This window comes from Phyllobates terribilis, unplaced genomic scaffold, assembly GCF_046119375.1.
Source record: "Phyllobates terribilis strain yellow unplaced genomic scaffold, ASM4611937v1 Scaffold_5__5_contigs__length_657084704, whole genome shotgun sequence".
NCBI lineage: Eukaryota > Metazoa > Chordata > Amphibia > Anura > Dendrobatidae > Phyllobates > Phyllobates terribilis.
The window spans coordinates 81405009-81429367 of record NW_027362765.1 but is presented as its reverse complement, the minus strand read 5'-3'; the positions used below and the strand labels follow the sequence as shown (position 1 = coordinate 81429367).

The window sequence follows — 24359 nt, the reverse complement described above, 5'->3', positions numbered from 1 at the left end:
CTTGTCAATTTTCCTCTTTCCCCAAGTCCAGGAAGTTCTTGGCGGTTCCATGCTTGACAAACTTCTTAATAACATTGCGCACTGTTGAAACTGAGATTCCAAGGTCTTTGGAGATGGCCTTATACCCTTTGGAAGTCTTGCGTTTGCTAATAGCAGTTCTAATGTCCTCAGTGAGCTCCTTTGTTTTCACCATTGTGACAAAGGAACAGGGCCAACCATGTGTCTTTTTAAAACACTGAAGTCATCATTCATTGGCTAATTCATGTCACATGGGCACCGACAATTAATCACAGGTGAATCTCTTTTGTGATTTACCATAGGTGAGTCAAAATGTGTTTCCATACTAAATTAATGTAAAGGTGCCAATACCAGTGTCATACACAACAAGCTTTAGGTTTTTCTACTTTTCCCTCCCGTTGTTTTTTGTTTTAAATTATTGTTTATCATTTGCTCTTTTGTATTTAACACGAATACTCTATACAAAAAAGCTATTTCACTTGACTCTTTGCTTTTTTTCAGGAGATATTCCACATTATGTACTTAAACTTCATGGGTGCCAATAACAATGAGCAGGATTGTAGATGTATAAAATCACCACGTAATACAGTTGTCTTTATCTTGGTAAAATATAGTTTTATTTGCTCATACAAAGACATAGTATGAATTTTCAGAATGCAATATTTTTTTTTTCTTAAAAACATTTTTTTCGTTTGTGTAAAATTATTATTTTTTTGTATTGTACATACCACAAAATACTTGATTTACAATGTACTTTTTTCCATTTCACAATGTCCTTTGTATTCCTTTTTTCATATATATTTACTTATATATATATTTATATAAATTTGCTATTTCTAAAGTAACCGGTTACAGATGAAAAAAAAACAAACAAATTAAAAACAAATAAAATAGATACGGCTGAATAAAACTCAACCACTACATCATATGTGCGAATTCTAACCACGGAGCCCTCATTCCGGATGCAGGAGGGTAGCAGTACTTTAAGTACCTCGGCTCCATGGTAACCAAGGCAAATACAACAAAAGGCTCAATCAAATTGAGTAGGCCTCACGTTGGACCGGTGTCATGGCTGCATCCGAAAGAGCAAAGATAACATAGTATTACGCTTTTTTTTCTCTTAAATACTTCTACAGATTTCTGCATAGCCATTCAATTTTATAGTTTCTTAGCAGCAGTGTAAAAATTACCACTTTTAGATGTTAAAATAAAAATTAACTATTGTTTGTTACTTTTTTTTGGGGGGGTAGGGTTCCTAGTATGTAAAAGGAAAATTAAAATGATATAGAAACAGCCGACTGATCCCCAGCATAGTCATGTGCAAGGTATTGGAGGGGAAGCAGCGGCTGGTGACACTAAGGCGGGGGCTACACAGCGACCGCAATTCTCGAAAAAGGTTGGACCACAAAGACATTGGTGCAACTTGTGGGGCGACTATTTTTAGAGCTCTGTTTTTCTAAATAAAACAGCCAAGTTACAGATAAGTCGCATTTCTGAGTCCATGGCAAATGTGGCACATGCGACCAGTATCCGAATATCCAACACCTTTGGAAACATTTGACTGTCGCAGGTCGCAACGTGACACTACAGGAAATCCTTACATCCAATGTGTTGCGCCACATGTCGCCGTGTAGTCCTAGCCTAAAGTATCATTGGGTTGAATGACCATATGAAATATGGCTGCCAAATAACAATATGGCTTAACTGGGTTTCTCCCATTACAATGAGTCTTTTCCTGAACATTTCACAAGGTGGACGGTGCCCTGTAGTGAGGTGCCCAGTCTCTAAAGCTTGCCATGGGACATGAGCTTGAAACACATTAGATGAAAGCAGGCCGAAGCCATTGATGTGTTGATGGGTATGGAGTCGTCTGACTTTACCTCCAAAAATTTTGAAGGATTACGCAGTTCAAACTCAAACACTAGATTTTTCGTTTTTTGGATTAGTCTGGCTGCGGCTTTCTCCCCTATGCCCATTAAGAAAACATGATCGCTCAGCAGAGCAGAGAATTCATGTATATATGGAGGAGTCGAGAGAGATAGCTGTTGGCCAAGCAGAACGTTTGTGTAGAGTGTAGATGGGAAAGATGGGCGTTTGTGTATGGGAGTGTTAGGGGAGATAGTTATTGGCCGAGAAGAACATTTATGAGTATTGGGTAATTGGGAGAGATTGCAGAAGGCCGAATGAGCGTTTGAGTATGGAGAGATAGCTACCGGATGAAAGAACTTAGAACCGACAGGTATTTTGTGTATGGGAACCTTGAAGATTACAATCCACATCACTAAATATAGTAGAAAGGGGAAACACCCCAACTATATCATCCAATTATACCATAAGCTACAGGTAATAACCAATTTCCAGGCTACATCAAATTTTGACAGGCTGTTGGTCATCATCTTTTCGCACAAAATAACGTAGACCAGTATTTCCCAAACTCCAGTCCTCACGGTCCCCAACAGGTGAAGGAAGTATCAAGACATCAGGAATTCTCTCACCTGAGCAATACTATGGGAATGCTGAAAACATGACCTGTGGGGGGCCATGAGGACTGGAGTTTGGAAACACTGATGTAGACCAATCAATGGTCGACAGTCGGGAAAGTAGATGAAATTAGCCTTTTTCTTGGTCAAAATTGATCTGATGTCCAATGCAGCTTTGGAAAAAAGAATATTCCGCCTGGCTGAGAATAAGTAGGAGACTGATGAAGCCATCACACTAATTGTGTGACCATAGTTATCAGGTCGTACTATTATACAACAAATACTAGTAGGTTAGTCCATGTTCCCACTTGCCAAAACACTTTCTGCAGGCGTTGGCACCAAAATACGCTATGGCAATCTGCGTTAACTATTGTGTTTTTTTTTTTATACATTTTTGGTGCAGATTTGAAGCAGTGTTTTTTTAATGCACTTAAAGCCGATGCCTTTTTTACATGAGTTTTTTCAGGCTACCCATAAAAATCTATAAAAAAAAACCCACCAAAAAACAAAAACACAATCACACAGTTGGCATCAGTTTTCAACAAATCACATCCACTTTGCTTGAATTGTGAAGCACAGAGGATTTTCTGCACAAAAAAACTGCAGTGTTTACGCTGTGTGGGATCATGGTCTAATAGTGCAAAGAAGACTTCAAATCTCACATGGGTTTTATAATTAATTCCTACTACGTTATGTTGTATCAAGCCAAGAAGTTGGTTTTAGACTGTAAAGAAAAGAAATCTCATTAATAAAAAAATTAACTAAATCTATCATGCATAGAGAATATGGAAGACATGGGTCGTAAAGGCTTTCAACGGCTAGATTCCCCACCAAGAATGATTGACAATGCAATGCTTTTGCAAAAATACTTTGGGATCGGTGATGGGTCCTTGATTTACCAAATTATGAATATACAAAGTCAAAGCCCAATCCAATCCAATGGTAAGAAGAATTAGAGATAATACTCATCCAAAACATCCCACAAATTGCATGAATGGTGCCAACTGAGTGGACCCCATTGTGTCACTACAGTTAGTTGGCAGCATTATGAGTCTAATTAAAGTTTTCACAAAGTGATTAGATTGGACATGGCACTTCTAAATAACAAGGTAATTCACTTTTTGTTCTACTACTAAACTCTTGGATCTATGCTCTGCCGCCCTATCAAGTCTTGAATACAACAACAATCATTGCCCAAGTATCGGGAAGTGTAATGAAAACCAAGAACCCAAGGATTTCAATACCTGTAAACATAACAAACACCAAGGTAATGTTATTGTGCTTTAGTTTCTCTCAATATATATATACATGACTGCATATGGAGCACCATTAGCGGATATGCAAGATGGAGATGGAAAAAACCCTATTTTCGAGACCATAAAATTTGCCTGCAGGTCATCTGTGCAAAAAGAAGACAAGACTGATTTTCCGTCTCTCTGAGGGTCATGGTGTGATGGAATGTTAATACTATGGGCAATCAAGGAACCGCGTGGTTAGGCAGCTTAGTGAATTAATTGCTTAGGAATTACAAATAAATTATAATAAAATAGATCTCTGTACATTTATACAAACACAAAGAAATGTGTTTACTTCACATACGTCTAGGACCGTGGTTGAATGTTTTTTTCAGTCCCAGCCAAAGTCCTGACCAGTCATTTGGTAGAACTTCATATTGAATGGCCGGTAGAACTCGCGCAATCTCTGGACGACTTCTGGGTCTATGTTGGGGTGAGTCCTGCCCTTTGTTTTGCCCAAACAGTGGGGTTTGCTGCTCCCCTCCGCCTTTTTCAGGCATGGAAAACCCTTAGTCTTGTTGAAATAAAAATGTTTGTCTGTGATGATTCGCTTAAGTCCCAGGAAATCCTGGACACGTCCCAGTTCTCCGGCGGGATCCGTGATCAGTCTCTCCCCACTTACAAAGAGGATCTGGCTCATAGGGAAATACTGGAGCCAGTTCTCCAAGTGCTTGGCATAGATGCCGATCTGGATGGCACTCCATGAGATGTCGATAAGACCCGTAGTCCTGTTTTTAAATGTCAAACTCTCAAATGTGGGGATGTCAGGCCTCTTGGACAACGTCTGAGTGTAATCCGATATGACGCGAGTTACCGGATCCCTCACCACCACAATCAGCTTAGCATCCTTCGACATGGCAGAGATCCGAGATGGAGCCTCCTTCGTCACAAAGTAACTGGGGGTCTTTTCCATGGTGATTTGACCATCTAATGTCCTCGGCATCAACTCCCTATATAAAAAAAAAAGAGAAAACATCAGCATCACAAAAATAAAGATAATTAGAAATCTTGATGTTATTTTTATGGTACAAGTGCCTTCAGAGTATTATAATCAACACTGCTTGGATGCAATTGCCTCTCTATTGTCGATGATGAGCACAGACATTTTATTTCGCAGAGCTATTTACTTGGTGTAATCTAAGATTCAGTTGAAGGGTTAATGCCGCCTGCAAGCCACAGCTCTGACAAATGGCATCTTGTTAGGCATCTTGAGCTAACACCCAGCTGAGTTATTTGTGTGCCTTCAAGATGGATTGACCCACTTTGCTAATTAAACGCTGCAAGGTGGGGGAAAATGGTTTGTGGCTGTTTCCTCTTTCCTAAATAAGTAAGAGGATCGGAAAGATGGGAAAAAGACATTGTGCAAACCTGGATGCACATTATCACAGTCTCATTAGGATCTTAGCTGGTGGTGTATCAGGGGATCAGCCATTTTTCTTGACCTGGAATAATCTCAAAATCAAATACATATTGCCATCAATCATGAGGCTTAATGTGCCATGTGCCTTAGCACATATATCGGTAAATGTGGATTTAAGAGCAGAAAAGGCAACTTCAATTGGGGAAGGGTGCACAACTTGTGAACGATCTCATCTAATGGCTACCAAAGGTTTCCCCGCTGTTTAAGGTTTTCAATTCTCCACTATCACTTTTTGGATGTAATGTGCAATAGAAATGAATTCATCCAATAAAGGAGGACTTGGTATGATGACACGTTGGTATAACGACATGTGATTTCCAAGGCTAACACTTGAATTTTTGCCATGGATGTGCTGCTAGGTGCAAGGCAGATTGAGACCAGGATTTCACGTTTTTTTTCCCAGTGGCTGATTTATTTTTCTGCGCTTAGGATGTGGATGGACCACAGATTTTGAATACGAATCTGCACAAATGTCATGCATTGTGTCACTGAAACCATCATGCTTTATTGGAGAAGTGTCAGACGTACTCAATTGGATGACTATGCACATATATTTAGGGCAAAATAGCTAAATACAAACAATCAAGGAAACCTTTCAGATTTTTACGTATTAAATATGAATAAGGAAACCTATAACAGTACCTCGATCATGTTTTTTTTGGTCTATTACAATGCTCCATCGACCCGCAGAAACACAGAGCGCCACTTTATATATTATATTACCAGAGCTATTAAATAAAACGGAGATTTCAGTGCTGTAATAAAACCTGAACAATGACAACCTCGGCAGCCTAAATGTTCGTCAATCTCCTCGATAAGCCATTTCTTTGTCCAATTACATCCTTTTTTCTAATCGGCTTCCTTTGGATAATGGCAGTCAGCGCCGCATAGAGCAGATTGCTAAATTATCTAAAATTACTGTAAACTCTCAGCAGATTGCTGGCCCCCCATATAATTTGTTTGCAAACGCAGACATTAACCTGCACCGCCTGGCATTGAAATTATGAGATTGAAATTTTTTTTTAAAAATTTACATCGGAGAGCGGAAAGCGCTGAAATCATTGGGTCCATTACAATCCACTTGATGTGTTCACGATGAGTATTAAAGCATAGAGACATATCGGGACCAAGCAAATGAGACTTATTTCTAGGGATACCTGTTTCTTTAGAAGATAAGCAACAACATTCTTCATTCATTGATACTTTGCTGAATCTAAATTCGACCGTACACAATAGACGGCTGTTGGCTGAGCACCTAGTCGGCCGATTGGTCTGCCATTTCCCCATACACAAGAGCACTCGTTTGGCCGAGTTCCTGTATTTTCTGTGAGGAAGCAGTCGCCAAACATCTGTCTGTGGATTAACTCCAGGTGATCAATGCGATCGGCAGCCCAAAAATCGGACACACCCGATCAACAGCCTTTCCCGACGAACAGTTGAAAAAATTATGGGGGAGACTTTATCTAGCAAATTCTTTATACGTCATGTAAATGTTCCAGTTACAATTGTCTTAATGATGTAGACGGCGGCAAACGTTGCATTAAAAGAGAAGCAAAATGGGGTAGTAGTTAACTTGGTGCCTCAACCAACCCCAAGACCCGCTAATGTAAATTTCAAGAAATTCACATCAATCGATACTTAACCTGGATGTCAACCTCCACTGGACACTGAACAGAATCTGGCAGTATTATAAAGCTACCTGCAATGTTTTTGGGGCTATTCAAGGGCAAGAAAAATTACTACTATGTTTTTTATGTGTCAGAGTCAACATCAGGGATAGATTCTGCTATTTTTTTTACAGAAGGAATAAAGCCTACCATAGACTCTAGGTAGATGCCAGCTGAACGACTGGTCGAACCATCATTCAGCCAAATACTCATGCCAATTCTCCAAACAAAGGAGGGTTCACTTGGCCGAGCGCGCCTGTGTTCTTTAAGAGAGAGCCAGTTAGGCTCCTCTGGTGGCTTATCTGTGGAAATCAAAAGGATTGGGAGTCCGAAGCTGGACATGTCTGATCCTTATCTCCTCCGACAATCGTCCATCGGGGATCCCACATACACACTAGTTTGTCGTCCGAACCCATTGATATCAGAGGTATAATGTGTATGAGGACCTTAATAGTGCATGGACACTGTAGGCAAACTGTCCATTGTGTGACAGAACAGATGCTGCGTTTTCAATCATTTCAAGTTTTAATTTAAAATGTAACTTTATGAATATTTAGATTTTTAGTTAAAATTGCCAAAAAGGAAAAAAACAAACGTAGAGCTACATACATGACATTTGTAGAATAGGTTTTATTATTGAACACCCTTTACCATTATGTCGGCAGGAGTTTCAGCATAATGGAAAATCTAACCAAGGAAAACAATAGAAAAAAAAAAGAATTATGTGCAAGCCCTTGAAGATCTTCTCATCATCCATCAGACTAATTACCCCAGATGTCCCGCTGTGTTTGTATTACCTCACTAATTCACCGAGAGAGCCTGCTCAATCATAATGTGCCTGACACTTGATAACCAAAAGTAGGGGATATAGCAAAGACAAAAACACTATCGGCCCTTCCCTCCTCTAAGATAACAAAGCCAATAGACAATAATGGAGGACAAAGCAAAGTGTGAATCACCTTTCTCCGATACCAACAATATATTGACATTTTCAGGGGAGCAGATATGAAATCACACTCGTCAACCATTCATCAACTTTTTTTCTTCTTTTTAGACTTCCCGATCACCTATTGATTTTTGCATGTTCCTACCTTTGGTCAGATGGTCATTTGACCCAGTATCCTATCATGTGACCCCAAAGTGACCCCATTCGTGACTACAATTCTGCTGACATTGACAGATCACGTCAGTAAATATATGGTTGCATGGACATGGTTAGGGCTCCCGCTTCTGAAACAAGACCAATGTAACGGAGCCACATTGCTGGATGCGCAAGGGTAGATTAAGGTTTTGCCAACACAGGATGGAAATGTTATGTATTTTCCCTCCAGTTTGTGCACGGAAAATCCGTAGAAAATTTGAATATCGGGCATGTGGATGAGATTTCTCAAACTTCATCCATATGCTTTATTTTTTAAAAATGTAACTTACGGTGCGGATTTTATCAATTTCCGTTGCAGATTTTTATGATTTCCAGTACAATGGGGTGAACTCCACTTGGATTTTGCTGCTGATTTGCCCCCGATTTTCAGTGGATGAGCCAAGTAGGGATGTAGATATAGGCCTTGATGTTTAATGGAGCATGTTAGATTTCTCAATGGGCCAAGGAGCTTTAAGTTAAGGATCATGAGGATATTTTGATTTTACAGTGAAATGCTCTAAGCAACTGTGGTCCTGTTTTACATGTTGCAAGAGGGCGAATCCTTGGGTTTGAATAGACGAGAAGTCAGAATAAGTCATCGATAACTCAAAAGCCGCCATCATTTGGAGGGACATTAAGGCTGCATTAGCAAGCGCCTAACAGAGCGGTCAAGAATTTAACGATTCACCATTCTGTATGGGTAAACTGTAATTTGCTAGCTTCTCTTCACCGATATATATGGGTCAGACCTTGGCTTTTACAGAAATGTGCAATCCTCGGGGAAAGCAGCGTGAGCAGCACCGAACAATAAAGCCGAACCGTCCATCTACGCAGAGGCTTTTAGAAGACATAAAAGGCCGACATATCAGATCCTGTGGGCTCGAAGCATGTTTTATTCTGCAGGGCAGCGGGAGATTCCTGTCCCCCGCAGATATGTTTTTTCAACTGTTGCTAGTTGTATTCACACAGGGTATAACCAATCGTTCCCCACCTCCCTATTCACGTCTACTACTTATCCAGACTATGTCAGGGGGCGGCCCCCCATTTGCCTTCAGTTTTCTACGCTGCTTACTCCCATACACAATTAACCTCTGCAACTTTCATTGAAAACCATTCGTCCTTCCATTCTTTTCCTTTTTACTATGGCAGTCACTCCCCTCTATCCCCCATCTGATGACTCCTTGAGTCATTGTGTCCTTCCAAGAAGCCAGAAAAGGATTGGATAATCCCAAACCATGCAGTCACCCCCTACTGTTCATTTCAGTTTTCTGCGGACACTGTATGCTGACAAATGCATCTTTTAGTTTCCTGGAGAAAAGGATTTCTGCTCATCAGACTGAGGTAGGATCGGAGTGCTTTCCCTCCCATCGATGTAGAGCGACTGCCATCAAACCATAACGAGCGGTCAGAACAATAACCGCCCAATTAGATACAAATGTTAAACCATTAGAGAAAATTGATTGCACATTCATCACGCTCATAAAATCTCCTGGAAATGAAGTCATTACAATACCCAACATTCAGAAATCATGTGATCGAAACAATATTGAAAAAAATCAGTGGTCTGAGAGTGTTCCCACCTACCCATCATTACGTAGATGGGTTGACCGCAAGGCTGTGTTTATAAGCAGGTGTAAAGAAAAAATTGGGCTAGTATGAAAGGACTCAGCACTAGCCAGTATGCAGGTTAAGAAAGCCAAAACACTTATTTGGTGCAATCCAAAATAGTGCAACGTAATATAACAATGACATTTCGGTCTACCATCCAGACCTTTATCAGAAAGGTTGCGGATTGCAGAAAAGAAGGATACATTAGTAGGCGCACTGTAGTATGCGACAACCATAACATTTCTGATGAAGGTCTGGATGGTAGTTTTTGGCTTCTTAACCTGCATACCAAAGAATGACAAGTCTTTCATACTATTGCATTAAGGATTGGACCCCCTACTAGGGCACCACCCCTACACGGAGTGACGTATACTACATGCTACTAAAAGAAAAAACTGGGGTCACCTATTGGGATCCGTTACCCTGCTTTCAGTAATTTTTGGGATATGAATTCTGTTTTTTCAGAAGATACAATAGGATAACTGTTGGTCAAAAATGAAGAATTGCTAATTCGTAAAGTCCACTGATCAACTTATTTATATGAAGAGGCCTTTTCTTGATCCCCAATCCTGACAACAGCGTCAGTTAACCAACATCACATTGTAGTCTAGTTCTTCTATGCAACAGAAGAAACTTTGGAGCTCGGAGGATGTAAAAAATAAACTATGGAGATAGGTGACCAAGAACATGGAAGGAGACTAAAAAGCCAGAGGAAACAATCACTAATGATTAGTCCCTAATCAAGTAAAAATGACTGACACGAGAGTGCAAGAACAAGTATGATCTACATGTATGCAAAAGTTAATGCTCCAAAAGTTTAACATCCAAATAGGAAGTTTGGACTTCAAGAAACTTTTTGAAAACAGTCACCCTGCATCCTGAAATACTCATGCATGTTTTTTAGAGGGAAGGGGGCTGGTGCCAGGCTCCATGGGTAACGATCCTGGCTAATTACAAGTCTGGCATATAATAAGAGGCTGTGTGTGCGCTTTTCCCGCTTTCTTATAGAGAAAAAGCTTCAGACACACAAAATATAGACTTGTCAAGCAACTCCCCTCTGATTTTGTTTGGATGGGGGTAGAGCGTCCCTGAATTATAGGCAGTTTAGCTAATTATTTTGTTTATTTTTATTTTCCGCGTGTACGTGTCAGCAAGTCACTGCGTGCAAGCTCTATGGAGGCCGTTAGGGAGCGCGATCTCTTTAGTTCACGTTATTTTTCCAATTTGGCAAGTAGACATCATTTCTGGATCATATGGTCATTACTTGGTGAAGAGAGAATTTGTAAATCTTCCTCACCCCCACCTCACACCCACCCCCCCTCTGATGTATGACAAAACTGAGCATCTGATATGCAGTTGGCTACGCAAACATGTTAAATCATAGCTAACCAGCTGTTTTACGGACACAAGGGGATGCACATACTGTAAATGTATTCAACGTGGCGCTGAAAGTTTTTTTTTTTTTGGAAAAACGTTTTTAAAAAAAACACATCTTTTCCCAGGACTATAAACTACAAATGAGTTTTTGAAAGAGGGAGGAAGCATTTAAAAGGTATATTATTAGCAAAGGAATGCACATCCGGTCAGACATTTTTTTTATTTTTTTAAGAATGTAACAGATTACTTCTTTAACTAAATCATGGGCGAAATAATCTAAAGCTTAGAATCGTATTTTGATAGATATTCTAACTAATCCATCATATGATATATCAATGCAAATTTTAAAATTTTAGGAAATAGACTTCACCAGTTCATGACACGAAAAGAAAAAATCCATGAACCTATTAGGTTATATTTGTGAAGACTCGTGGAATCGATTGCCCCAAATTCACCTTAACCGATAAATCGTGAACCAGTTTACAAATATCAGTAAAATGTCTTTTTATACTCTAACTGTATCTTTTTAATCTGCAATATGGACTAGATATGATGATCCTCAAGATATCCCATTGTATCTGTTCCTTTCTTCTTATAACACTCTGCACCATCAATGGAGAATTCTTCAAATTCACAAGAGTGACCAAAAGCTGAAAATATCAGTAGTTACGGCCTGAAGCTATTCGGTTTGCACTGCAAAGTGATCTGTACTCCATTAGGATAATGCCACTATACACCTTTTGGAGTAATCCTTCAAAGTCCATGTAATTATGTCCTCTGGTGTAGCCTTTGCCCTCTAATCACAGTACAGATTGTTATCCGCTCTTGCACCGGGTACCAGGCACAACCCTTTAATTAGAAGGGCTGAAATAATAGGACCTGTAATTTGTTTAACATTCGCTTGGCTCAGGAGGTGAAGTTGGACCAACAGTGGTCACTGTAAGGAAAATATAGACGCATACAGGTCACCATTTCCATTAACCTCCACTGTATCACTGGCTAAGGCATTTGGGTTTCTATGATTAAACTGTATACATGCCAACCTAAACCGTAGCCAACAACCGATGATGTATTAGCTGTAACCCAGGCAGTGCAAGCCTAATGATAGCAAATGTGCGGCTAGGTTGTACAAAAAGACCAAATTTCCATCTAAGACAAAATAATTCCTGTTAGGACTGGTTGGTGACAACCCACTCGGCTGCCATTACAGCTTCCACATTGAGTGTTGCCAAGATATTCCATAAGTGACACCTAAATGTATGGATACGGAACCAAGGATGGATGAAAAATACATTGAGAAGTGTAGGAAAGCTAGGCGACGGCCCTCGTGGGAGTTGTAATGGTTGTCATTAGGAGGGAACCATGACATAGAATGCTAGAGTTGGAAGTGACCTCCAGGGTCATCGTGTCCAACCCCCTGCTCAATGCAAAATTCACTAAACCATCTCAGACATATGCCTGTCCAGTCTCTGTATGCAGACTTCCATTGAAGGAGAACTCACGACCTCTCGTGGCAGACTGACCGAACAGAACCTATAGTCCTTCATTTTGGGATAAGGCCTGCCAAATGTGGCAGCCCCCAAGAAATAATATGCATATCTAGAAGGGTATGTTGTGAAGTATAAGTATAAAGTAGTAGAGGCCTAGGATTGGGTGTCAATATGAAGACCTCATGGTGAGCCTGACTCACACAGCAAATGTTTCCAAGCTATGATTGGCCTCGCCAGCTCGGACATTATTCGATGACTGAATGAATGAAACATTTTTACGACAGGCGTGATCCTAATGTGAGAATCTTGGTCACGAGCGTTGAAATATCAAAGCCACCTTCCTAGCACCACTCACAAAATGTTCCAGACTTTATGGACAGTTCAACGACACAACAGGTGAGGGGATGAGGAAGGCGGTGTCCAGTAACCTAAGCCGGACAGACAATATGCTCACTCTTTTTATATAGTACTCAATGGGGCAAAAGGCCTTCCTTGGATGCCCCCCTTCAGAACTCCCTCCCGACCATCCTATGAAACATGGATTATAGATGCCATCTGTGCGGAAATCTCAGCCCCCTCTGTGGACCAAGCTTATGTTTGTTATCAAACTCCCACCACCACACACAAAAAAAAAATCTTTTTGGCGTCTAGTGTTTAGGATGTTAACATGAAACAACTTTCCATAAATAAAATTAAGAAAAAAATTACAAAACCAGTTTAACAGCCTAGAAACTTTTTTAAACTGTGTTTGGAAATGTCCACGACGTCTTACAAATTGTTCCTTCTACCCAAGAAACTAGAATCTGTTAGTGTTATGACCTAAAAAAAAAAGAAAAAAAAGTTCTATTCTCCGAAGATTATCAGATTAGATTATTTGAAAGGCAAACAAGTGACTGGTAATTAAACTGGCAGCCGACTGACAGTTTGACATTTGTTTTAATTTAGCTGTCTTCTTAAGCATTTAAAGGGGGAAAAGAAATACTTTCATATTTTTTAAAGCCACTGTTTAACTGAGGAGTCATAGTGTAAGCAAAGCAGTCATTGCCTGTGAGGTCGTGGATAATGATCTCAATTGTAGAATTAGTAGGGTAATGCGATATAGAGGATTTCCCTGGTACTAGGAAGACATAACTAAACTACATGGCTAGAAAAAAATAAAATTATATACAAAATTGACGATGTTTCTACCCATATCAATACTATTGATAAGTGAAATTTGTGTTTTATAAACTCTTATTATATAAAAAATTAAAATACATTTTGACCTTGTAAAAAAAAAAAAAAAATGAATATTGTGTGCAAACTTTTTGCAGTTTAAATAGTTTATCGGCTTTTCTTCCGTCATGCTAAATTTGAGAATTTCAAGTGGAAACCTTAGCGATGATAGAAGCAAAACGTTGATTGACGGGTTGAGGGGAGATTAAAAAAAATGCTTTAGGAGAAATGATACATATACATTTTGTAACTTGGGTCAATCATTAGAAAAAGTTGTCATTAGTTTTTAGTTAAATCTGTTTAAACTTTTAAAACTTGTTTGACACCTACGACTTAAGGGACACAAGAGAAACTTTCCCTTGAAATGCATATATCCTACATCATATACAATTTTTTTTTTTGCTGAGAGGAATTAAGAAACAAAGAAATTCAGGACAAATTTAGGTTATAAACAGGAAAAAAAAAATATTAATATATCTTTACTAACTGCAATGCACGGTATCACAAACCTAGGCGGATATATTCTGAGAAGAACAATCTGTCATATTCTTTATACATTGACCCAGCTAGTGCTACTGGGATGTAAAAATAATCATTTTGGCAAGTTGACACAATGAAAAATTGAGCATAAAATCCTCATGGATTTAGTATTTCCCTTTCTCCTAAAGAGTCTTTTCTATTATTTTAAGACAATGTTGATTTTTCTAGGTAAACCGGGAAAAGATGAAAAATAAAAGTTTGTAAAACTTTTTGAAAAGTCTTAGTTTAAAAAAAGAAAAGAAAAAACAAACCCTAAAGAATGGTTGAAATGTGGAATTTATTTAAGTTGATGGAAATGTGGCTGCGGATACTTTATTTTATTTTTTGGGGTAAACCTCATTTGTTTAATGAGGATTGAGAATTTTTGGCACCCCAGGAAAAGTTCCATCCAAAATAAATATTACAGATTTTAAAAGGGAAATAGAAAAAAAAAAGACTTGTGTAGTTAAGAAAATAGTAACTTGAAAATGAAATGATTTGGTTTGTTACAGATGCAATTGGCAGAGTGTGATAGGCATCAGTCTGGTTAATGAAGCAGTTCTGGATATATTTTGGAGGTTAATATAAACCAGACTGAATGACAAAATAAAGATTTAAAAAGAAATGGAATAATTTTTTTTTTTTTTGCAGATATAACTGGAGTGTGAGATTCCCTAGAATTTGGCCACATTTTTTTTTTACCAATTTATAATATATTTGCATCTTGATATGCAACAGGTTATATGTCTCAATTGATTTTTTGTTAAAGGTATTGGTAACCAACGACCTTTATCAGTGACATTAAAGGAGCTGTCTAGGATTAGAAAAACATGGCTGCCTCCTTCCCATACAGCGCCATCACCATCTACAAGGTAATACTGTGAATTAGACAGAGTTGCAATTTCATACACAACGAGGCGCCGGTGTTGGGAAGAAGGCAGCCATGTTTTTCTAATGCCAGACAACCCATGTAAGTGCTTAAAATCTGGTCTCCTCCATTGTGTATAATAAATGGATATATTTTAAAGGTGTTAGAAATTTCCTCATATTGAGAAAATCTAAAGTAGGGAGAGAAAAATAAAGTTTCAATTCAAAGTACAACCTGAAGGACAGCCATATTGTAGGCTCAACAAAAAAAGCCAGTGTTCAAGAGTTTTTCACTCGAAACACGTATGGTATATTTTATACACACCACCCCATAATATATGCTTTGTCGTCTGAGATGTCCATTTTTTTTTCTTTTCAACAAGCTTTTAAAAGGATTTGCCAATAAAGATTGTTGAATTTTAATTAATTGCCCAGTGTGTTGAGCTGGATCCATCTTCACTTCCGCATCAACATAAAAGAACCTAGTTCCTGCAGAATTGATGACTCCACTAAAACTGCACTTACAACTGAGGAACGCCCAGCTATCCAAACTGACCATAGACATCACATGTATCCAAAAGATCACTTCTTTGACAAGACCACATCCATATTGAAACCACATTCTGTGCCAGATTTTCAGTTCCATCACATTCTATACTATTTAAGGTCACCTCTTTGACAAAACCACATCCTTATCAAGACCAAGTCTTATTTTGGGATAAATCACATTCTACACATACTGGTCATCTTTTTTGAGAAGACCAAACAAAAAAAATCATCTCAAAGGAGGGGTCACTGTATTTGAAGGACTCTCATAACCAAGGTGCCCAATCTCATTGGCACGAACAGCCATTCATTTACCCTCCATTTCTGAAGGAACATCTACATAAAATCAAGCCAAACATGCATGATAGCCACGGGTGGAATCGCGATCCACCCGCGGCTGTAAACTAGTTAAATGCCGCTGTCAATCTCTTGACAGTGGCATTTAACAGCGCCGCGCTGGAAGTGCGTCACTTACCCCGCCCATTAACGACCCCATCACGTGATCGCGGGTCACCGATGGGTCGGCATGACAACCCGGGGTCTGCAGCATACCCCAGTGGTTGTCATGAGCTGGTCGCTATGAGCGCCACCTAGTGGTCGGCGCTCATAGCACAGGACCATTTCTGCTACATACAGGTGATCTGCTGATCATCTGTATGTAGCAGAGGCGATCAGACAAGTGCTGCGTCTAGTCTCCTATGGAGACTATAGAAGCATGCAAAAAGTTTTAAAAAAAATGTTTTTAAAAATATTCAAAAAATTAAAGTTTAAATCACCCCCCTTTTGCCCCATTCAAAATAAAATGATAAAAAATAAATCCCACATACACATACTTGGCATAGCCGCGTTCAGAATCGCCCGATCTATCAATATAAAAAAAGAATTAATTCGATCGGTAAACGGCGAAACAAGAAAAAAATTCTAAACGCCAGAATTACGTTTTTTGGTCGCCACAACATTGCAATAAAATGCAATAATGGGAAATCAAAACATCGGATCTACCCCAAAATGGTATCAATAAAAACTTCAGCTCGGTGCGCAAAAAATAAGCCCTCATCCGCCCCCAGATCCAGAAAAATGGAGACGCTACGGGTCTTGGAATATGGCGCCATTTTTTTTTTCTTTAGCAAACTTTGGATTTTTTTTTCACCGCTTAAATTAAAAAGAACCTATACATGTTTGGTATCTACAAACTCGTAATGACCTGGAGAATAAGAATGGCAGGTCAGATTTAGCATTCAGTGAACGTGGTAAAAAAAACATCTGTGGTATTGCATTTTTTTTGCAATTTCACCGCACTTGGAATTTTTTTCCAGTTTTCCAGTACACGATATGGTAAAACTAGTAATGGCGTTTAAAAGTACAACTTGTCCCGCAAAAAATAAGCCCTCACATGGCCATATTGCCCAAAAAATAAAAACGCTATGGCTCTGGGAACAAGGGGAGCAAAAACGAAAATGCAAAAACGGAAAATGCTCCGGTCATGAAGGGAGGGTTTCCAAGAGAAAAATGTGTAAGACCATGGAATATATTAAAAAACAATGGTAGATCTCAACATACCGAATAGATCCCGCCAGTTCTTGATAACTTTACTGCAGTGATCCTGTGATGTACAGCCGCGTGACTGCTGCAGCCAATCATTAGCCTTAGTGGCCTAATGCCATACATACATGCATCACAGCTGAAGCCAGTGATTGGCTGCAGCAGTCATGTGGATTTATGGCTCGTGATTGCTGCAGCAAAGTGGAAAAGAATGCCTGTGAAAGGATTTCACAGCGGAATAAAGGATATTTTTTACATGCCCTGCTCCTCACAATTTTTAGACAACCCCTTCAAGATTAAACCTGTCCTCTGGGTATGTTTATAATCTTCTCACATTCTGGGTGCTGTCCCCAATCAGAGCCAATAATACCCCAAACATTACAAATTATTGCCACATTGCTCAAGAACTTCAACCCCGATCATTAACAGTTCTCGTCTTCACTGTCCGGCGGGACCACAGGTTGGACATTCGCCTTCTCCACAGATGATGTTCTTAAACCTTCATTAAACTCTAGTTCTCTTACTTCTGCCAGTAAGTGAAGGCCAAGAACATTTTTTTAAGCTTGTTTTATAAATTTTTATACCATTGAAACAGATTTTCCTCGAGTCCCCAAAGACACGTGAACTTTTTTGGAAGCAGCGGTCATTCTTAATAATCTTGGCCAAAGTATCAACTTGGCTTTAGCGTACATCCAACACATGTACAGGCAATTGGTCCTGACCTATGAAAATTTGATCGATTCATGGTTACAGAGTTGCTTCAACTTGGTCTTTGTCCTAATTTAAACCTACAATCAGACGGCGTAATGCGCTAATGGGGACGATAACGGGTGGCAGATTGACCCATGAAAAGGCCGCTGTGATACGACTCTGGCTTTAAAGGATTTTTATCATATAGAATATTTTTTTTCTGTTCAGGATTGGTAGCAACATGAAACTTATAGGGTTTCCGCAACCCAAGATCTGAGTTAACAGTTTAAAGCTGCACATACGATACTTTTCTCAAGTTTTCTTAGTGACTAGAGAGGACGACTTTTGGTAACTTTATACCAGAATTTACTACACTCAAGAGTCAATAATATGAAACAATTCGCACATTAATGGAAGTTCGTGAACTTTTCTGGGTGGTATTTCACAACCTTTTAATGTCTTTGTACCATACCGTAGGGAAGACCATGATGTTCCATTCTGCTCACAAAACAGTCGTTAGTAGTACTCATCCATATTTCCCAAAGCCCAACTGGATCTTATATAATTCATAACAAGGCGACTTAGTAAACCAGAAAAACACTAGTTCGGCAACGAGACTTTTTGGAGTTGTAGACATGTCCGACGAAAATGAACAATTATTGTAGAGCATGGTTCTTTACTACCTTTTCACTCCTGCTATAGAACATGACAAATTTCTAGGATTTTGCCCTCACGGAAGAATACATTTCATATTTTCCGAAATAGTGGTGCGTCTATAACCAGCATGGATTCCTCTGTGGAAGAAACTGCATCTACTGCAGACAAGCCCCTGCTTCCAGTACAGAACGAATCCACCCCTCCCATCCATATGGATCCGTGTGACAAACACCTATAACAGGATCCATCATTAATGATCTCCCTGCTGTGCTGTGATAGGAGGACGAGCAGCTGTCAGCCCCTGTCACCTGAGCCTGGAGATTATACAGCTTGTTACACAGTTCCTCTATGTTACGGATGACTGGTCGGCTGCTGCTGGCAGCACAGAGGTTAAAATGCTGGATTCCTTGTATGATTTATCAAGACCGCCATTCATAACCATGTGCCTCACCGAGCTCGGCCATGGTAAGAGAGCAACAATCCCTGTAGAACTTAACACACACACATATATATATATATATATATTTATTATATCTATCAATTATATCTAGCTATATATACATATATATATTTATTATATCTATCTATATACCTATATATATCTATATAGATTAGATATAAAGTGAAAATATGTAATGCACATTTTCTTTACAAAAAGCATTAAGATCAATCAATACAAAAGTAATTCAGACTAAAGCTTTAGTCAATCAAATAGTAACTCATTCACAGTACCCAAAAAACTAAAGCATTTTTCGTTTCGGACACCACCCATCTAAACAAACTTGTGCACTCTATTCTAAGAGAGAGAATAATTTAAAAAAAAAGTAAAAAAAAACAAAACTTTATCATCTTTATACTTTATTTTTTGCTGTTCACATATCAGATTTCTACGCCAAAGTCAAGCGTAGATATGAAGAGAGACAAAAGGAACAGACCTTTGCTCCAAAAACTACATGTATGAATTAAGCCCAAGGGCACTTTTACACGGAGAGGCGCAAATCTTTCTTTTATACCTTTTTATAGGCTCCACTACTGGATTAGGCTCACACATACTGACTAATGTGCTGCCGTGTGAAAGTGGAGACATTTCGGCTTGTTCTGGACTAGTGAACGTCCGTACATCCCGGCACTGACTACAGAGAATTATACATTATCTTTATATACTACTTTCGGATTCTTTTTATAGGGCAGAACTCTGCAACGAAGACAAAGTAAACTATTTATTATAAGTCAATTTCAACTCCTAAAAATCCTTCCGTCCCAGCAGAAAAATGTGTTTTGTTATTTACATGAAAGGGTTTAGAGTTTCAAATTGTCTTTTTTTTTTCATCCCATAAAGGGAGTGAGCAAAAAAGTTTTTCAATGAATGAGTACAAAGATTTCAAGTGCAAAGGGCAGAACAAAAACATTATTATGACAAAGAACCTTCCCAAGGCATTTTTTTGTGTGTGGTAATGAATGTTCACATCCGTGTCGTAACAAGTCTGTATCTTTTTTTTTTTTCCTTCTTCTTTTGAAGACAGATTAAAGAAGAGAAACTGGTAGTGAAAAAAAAACCCTTACTGCAATAGTAGTTATTAGAATAATAAAAAACATAAAACAAAAACAGATAAATATTTATGTCCTACTTTACATATTAGAGATGATACTTGATCGTATCAACTTGATCTCTGTCAGGAGGAGAAGTTCAAAAGCGGATGTTGTGGGAATATTAGGATGTTTGCACATCGTGAAGGCTCATTATTGGGGGGGGGGGGGGGATGAATTTTTTTGTAAAAAAAAAACAAACCCTTCTGTTGGTATGAAAAACAAAAGCTTCAAACGGCAAAACATTAAAAAAAAGGAAGATAGGCAAAGTATTGGGAATGAAGAAAAAAAGATACAAATATAATCTGTATACAAAAATGATATTAGTATAAAAAAATATAAAATATATATTACATAGACAAATTAAAATTTAAATATAATATATATAAAAATATATAAATAAAAATTATATATATATAACATTTTATTATATATATATATATATATATATATACACACACAAATATATAAAAATAAATAAAAAATATATATAAACAAATAAATATATATATTAATTTAGACATTATATCACACACAAAATAAATATATAAAAATAAATAAAAATATATATATTAATTTAGACATTATATATTTTATATATCATAAATTATATATATATATATATAAAAATATATGTATCAGATTTTTCTTCTTTTTTTATGTAATATTCTGTTTGGGCAGGGAACAGCATTTGAGGTATTTAAGATAAAACTTGAGCTGAATACGTAAGGGTAAAAGATGAAAATAAAATAGCGCCACTACTACACATTACAGGGCACAGCATATACCCGGCTTCACTGGAGAATAAATAATGTGACTGGTGTTATAACAAGTAATAAAAGGCTATGCATCCTCAGAATATCTGTCCAACGGGGACGTGCAATACCCGCTAGTCCTCAACAGGGATCACTACAACTCTGCACATCAAACAGTTCAGCGCTGGAGACGTAAATGTGCTGTTCAGACAGGTAAACCCAAGAAAGCCACAGCAAGGACTTCCAAACCTTGCTCCACCAAGAAAACAGAAATGCCCAAAACCAGCAGTGACTTCCTATAAATTATCAATAAACCTAACATTCTAAAAGCTGCATTACTAAAACATTCAATTTTTTGATCATAAAAAAAAAAATTACAAAATTATTTTTTTCTTCTTTTCCTAAATTGCAGAATTTCTGCACCCGGCTGATCATAGAGGCCTCGACTGTGGGGCTCAGTATAGAAGCATCATCTACATATATAATGTATGTGGAAGGAGCAAGGAGAGTGGAGGAGAGAAAAATCAATTATTTATTGTTGCCTAATTTCGGACCCTACAGAATTCCCTCCCGGAATTAATCCGCTACCCCCCCCCCCCATAATGATGAGATCGGCCCAGGTTTAGTATCCATGTTCCCAATATGTGGCGCTTGTAATTGAGGTGCTGACGCGTTTCATCTCCAGGATAATGGAGGCATTCAATGATTTTTTTGGAGAAGCTTCAGACACTAAAACCTCATGTAGACCCCCAAATCAATAATAATTGGGCTGTGCAGCGCAGCGAGGAGGTGACCCCTCTGTACAAAGCAGACCCCTGCCTGCGTACTTATCTTCCCTGAAAAGAGCTGGTCCTGGAGAAGGCGATCCCGAGGACTGGGGAAAGGGAGGAGGAGGAAGAAGACTTCTCCCATGATGAGTATTTTTGAAAAAAATGCAAGTAACCTATTAATTGGTGCAGATTATCTGCATCATCAAAAACTCATGGTGAACTTAGCCTTAGGCTTTGCTGATTCATTAACAGATTTGGCTTTTTCCTAATATTAGAATTATTTTTGAAATGTTAAGATTTTTTTTTAGAAGATCAAAAAGGTCGATGAACTTTTATTTTTTTTAAAGTGCTATTGGAGATTTTTGTATATATATATATACCGTATATGTGTGTATTGAGGTCTCACCTGTACCAGTCCAGTCCCTTGTCATAGTTCCTATCAAAGAAGTGGGGCTCAGCCCCCACAGCCCTGATGTCAGGGTGGACCCTCAGGAACTCCAGCAGGGCCCGGGTGCCCCCTTTCTTCACCCCGATGATGATGGCCTGGGGCAGCTTCTTGCTCCCGGAGCCGTTGTAGAAGCTGCTGATGGCCGTGTCCTCCGCCGCAGCCACAGCCGGGGGTCGCAGCAGCAGCTGGGACAGGACCCCAGGAGCCCGGGCAGGGGCGCTGGAGCTCGGGAAGGAGGCGCAGGAGCCGGCGCAGGAGTAGAACATGTAAAGGCAGAGGAAGAGCATGGTGCACACAGGCAGCAGGAGGCGTCTTCTCAGGTGGGACACGGGGCTGGCATCCATGGGGACATCATTCAGCAGCCCCAGCAGGCAGGCAGCTCACTCCTTCCTCAGCGGCATCCTGCCCTCTGCGCCCAGCACCCGCACAATCCAGCAGCAGAGCATCCCCTGCCCGCGGTAACGCTGCGGCATCCAGCGCGGATCACAGCAGCCCCATAGAGAGGCACCAAGTATCTCCGTGTTCCGCCGCCGCCGCCTGCAGCTCCTGCGCTCTACTGCCGGCTACCAGCTGCGGACTGCGAGCCATGGCTAGGGGGGAGGGCTCCGCCCCTGAGAGGCAGCGCGCCCGACCAATCACACGCCGGTACACTATGCTAATTAGCCATTTGTTGATAAAGGGCAGCCAATAGGAGGCGACTGTGTGCAAGCTGATTGGTGGCCTATTCTATATAGACCCTGGTGAGAGGATCTGGGACTCAGAATCAGATGCTTCAGGGAGACCTAGGGAAGGTGGAAGCTCCGCATCTGTCACCGGGCTGCGAGTTATAGAGGAGCCCCCCATGTGTATAGTGCACGGTCTGTGCTGTTATAGCGGAGCCCCCCATGTACAGTGCACGGTCTGTGCAGTTATAGCGGAGCCCCCCATGTGTACAGTGCACGGTCTGTGCAGTTATAGTGGAGCCCCCCATGTACAGTGCATGGTCTGTGCAGTTATAGCGGAGCCCCCCATGTGTACAGTGCACGGTCTGTGCAGTTATAGTGGAGCCCCCCATGTACAGTGCACGGTCTGTGCAGTTATAGCGGTGCCCCCCATGTGTACAGTGCACGGTCTGTGCAGTTATAGTGGAGCCCCCCATGTACAGTGCACGGTCTGTGCAGTTATAGCGGTGCCCCCCATGTGTACAGTGCACGGTCTGTGCAGTTAGAGTGGAGCCCCCCATGTGTACAGTGCACGGTCTGTGCAGTTATAGTGGAGCCCCCCATGTACAGTGCACGGTCTGTGCAGTTATAGTGGAGCCCCCCATGTACAGTGCACGGTCTGTGCAGTTATAGCGGAGCCCCCCATGTACAGTGCACGGTCTGTGCAGTTATAGCGGTGCCCCCCATGTGTACAGTGCACGGTCTGTGCAGTTATAGTGGAGCCCCCCATGTACAGTGCACGGTCTGTGCAGTTATAGTGGAGCCCCCCATGTACAGTGTACGGTCTGTGCAGTTATAGCGGAGCCCCCATGTGTACAGTGCACGGTCTGTGCAGTTATAGTGGAGCCCCCCATGTACAGTGCACGGTCTGTGCAGTTATAGTGGAGCCCCCCATGTACAGTGTACGGTCTGTGCAGTTATAGCGGAGCCCCCATGTGTATAGTGCACGGTCTGTGCAGTTACAGTGGAGCCCCCCATGTGTACAGTGCACGGTCTGTGCAGTTATAGTGGAGCCCCCCATGTGTATAGTGCACGGTCTGTGCCATTATAGCGGAGCCCCCCATGTGTGCAGTTATAGCGGAGCCCCCCATGTGTACAGTGCACGGTCTGTGCAGTTATAGCGGTGCCCCCCATGTGTACAGTGCGCGGTCTGTGCAGTTATAGTGGAGCCGCCCATGTACAGTGCACGGTCTGTGCAGTTATAGCGGAGCCCCCCATGTACAGTGCACGGTCTGTGCAGTTATAGTTGAGCCCCCCATGTATACCGTGCACGGTCTGTGCAGTTATAGTGGAGCCCCCCATGTGTACAGTGCACGGTCTGTGCAGTTATAGTGGAGCCCCCATGTACAGTGCATGGTTGTGCAGTTATAGTGGTGCCCCCCCATGTACAGTGCACTTGCTGTGTAGTCATAGTGGAGCCCCCCATGTACAGTGCACAGTGTGTGCAGTTATAGCGGAGCCCCCCCATGTGTACAGTGCACGGTTTGTGCATTTATAGCGGAGCCCCCCATGTGTACAGTGCACGGTCTGTGCAGTTATAGTGGAGCCCCCCATGTGTACAGTGCA

At 40.4% G+C, this 24359-nt stretch overlaps 1 protein-coding gene across 1 annotated transcript; it reads right to left on the bottom strand.

Moving 5' to 3' along the window:
• Nucleotides 1–602: 602 nt before the first annotated feature.
• LOC141272110 (heparan sulfate glucosamine 3-O-sulfotransferase 3B1-like) lies at nucleotides 603–22674 on the bottom strand. The gene is made up of 2 exons (XM_073682428.1): nucleotides 22051–22674; nucleotides 603–4743 (listed from the first exon to the last, which is right to left on the bottom strand). Exons 1-2 carry the CDS (start codon nucleotides 22434–22436, stop codon nucleotides 4125–4127), a joined length of 1005 nt encoding a protein of 334 aa, XP_073538529.1. The 5' UTR covers nucleotides 22437–22674; the 3' UTR covers nucleotides 603–4124.
• Nucleotides 22675–24359: the final 1685 nt, after the last annotated feature.

Bases quoted from the DNA above. Each gene is read 5' to 3' on its own strand.
- LOC141272110 (XM_073682428.1), bottom strand. From the start codon at position 22,436: ATGGATGCCAGCCCCGTGTCCCACCTGAGAAGACGCCTCCTGCTGCCT. The intron at 4,744-22,050 runs GTGAGACCTCAA...TTTTTTATATAG, and splicing joins AAGGGACTGGACTGGTACAG to GGAGTTGATGCCGAGGACAT.